This window comes from Sinocyclocheilus rhinocerous, unplaced genomic scaffold, assembly GCF_001515625.1.
Source record: "Sinocyclocheilus rhinocerous isolate Xijiao unplaced genomic scaffold, SAMN03320098_v1.1 scaffold3662, whole genome shotgun sequence".
Lineage (NCBI taxonomy): Eukaryota > Metazoa > Chordata > Actinopteri > Cypriniformes > Cyprinidae > Sinocyclocheilus > Sinocyclocheilus rhinocerous.
This window is the reverse complement of record NW_015629036.1, coordinates 334322-335089: the sequence shown is the minus strand read 5'-3', so window position 1 is coordinate 335089 and position 768 is coordinate 334322. Positions and strand designations below refer to the sequence as shown.

The window sequence follows — 768 nt, the reverse complement described above, 5'->3', positions numbered from 1 at the left end:
CCACGCACACACACACACACACACACACACACACACACACACTCACACAGACTCACACTCTCACACACACACAGACTCACACTCTCACACACAGAGTCTCTCTGTGGCAGCAGATCCACTCACCGCAACCTTGTACTCCCAGATCATCCTCCAGAAGTCCAGCACGGTGTTGGGCAGTGGCCCCTGAGTGGCGATGTAGGCCTCCGGCCCCCCGATCCCCTAAACACACACACACGATCAGATCTGACCAAAGACATGGCTTACAGTCCTGAAAGTCTCATCAGACTGTTTAGATCAGAGTCTATGTGACGGTTCACTGTGTGTCACATCAGAAGAAGAAACACTTTAGTTCAAGAGCCAAGAAAGCAACAGTTTTGCAGAAGTTTTGGGTAGTGTAATTACAATGGTGCACACACACACACAGACACAGAGACACACACACACACACGCACACAGACACACAGTCTCACACACACACAGTCTCACACTCTCACACACACACACAGACAGACACACACACACACGCACACAGACACACAGTCTCACACTCTCACACACACACACGCACACAGACACAGACACACAGTCTCACACACACACACACGCACACAGACACACAGTCTCACACTCTCACACACACACACGCACACAGACACAGACACACAGTCTCACACTCTCACACACACACAGACACACAGTCTCACACTCTCACACACACACACACACACACACACACAGTCTCACACTCTCACACACACACACACTCAC

General features: G+C 50.8%; 1 protein-coding gene across 2 annotated transcripts in view; it reads right to left on the bottom strand.

Moving 5' to 3' along the window:
* Positions 1–768, bottom strand: part of LOC107738571 (tyrosine-protein phosphatase non-receptor type 12-like) — a 21449-nt gene that overhangs the window by 7378 nt on the left and 13303 nt on the right. For both annotated transcript variants that reach the window (XM_016550336.1, XM_016550337.1), the window contains exon 4: positions 124–219. In XM_016550336.1, coding sequence (XP_016405822.1) covers positions 124–219 — 96 coding nt within the window. The remainder of the gene's footprint in view (positions 1–123; positions 220–768) is intronic.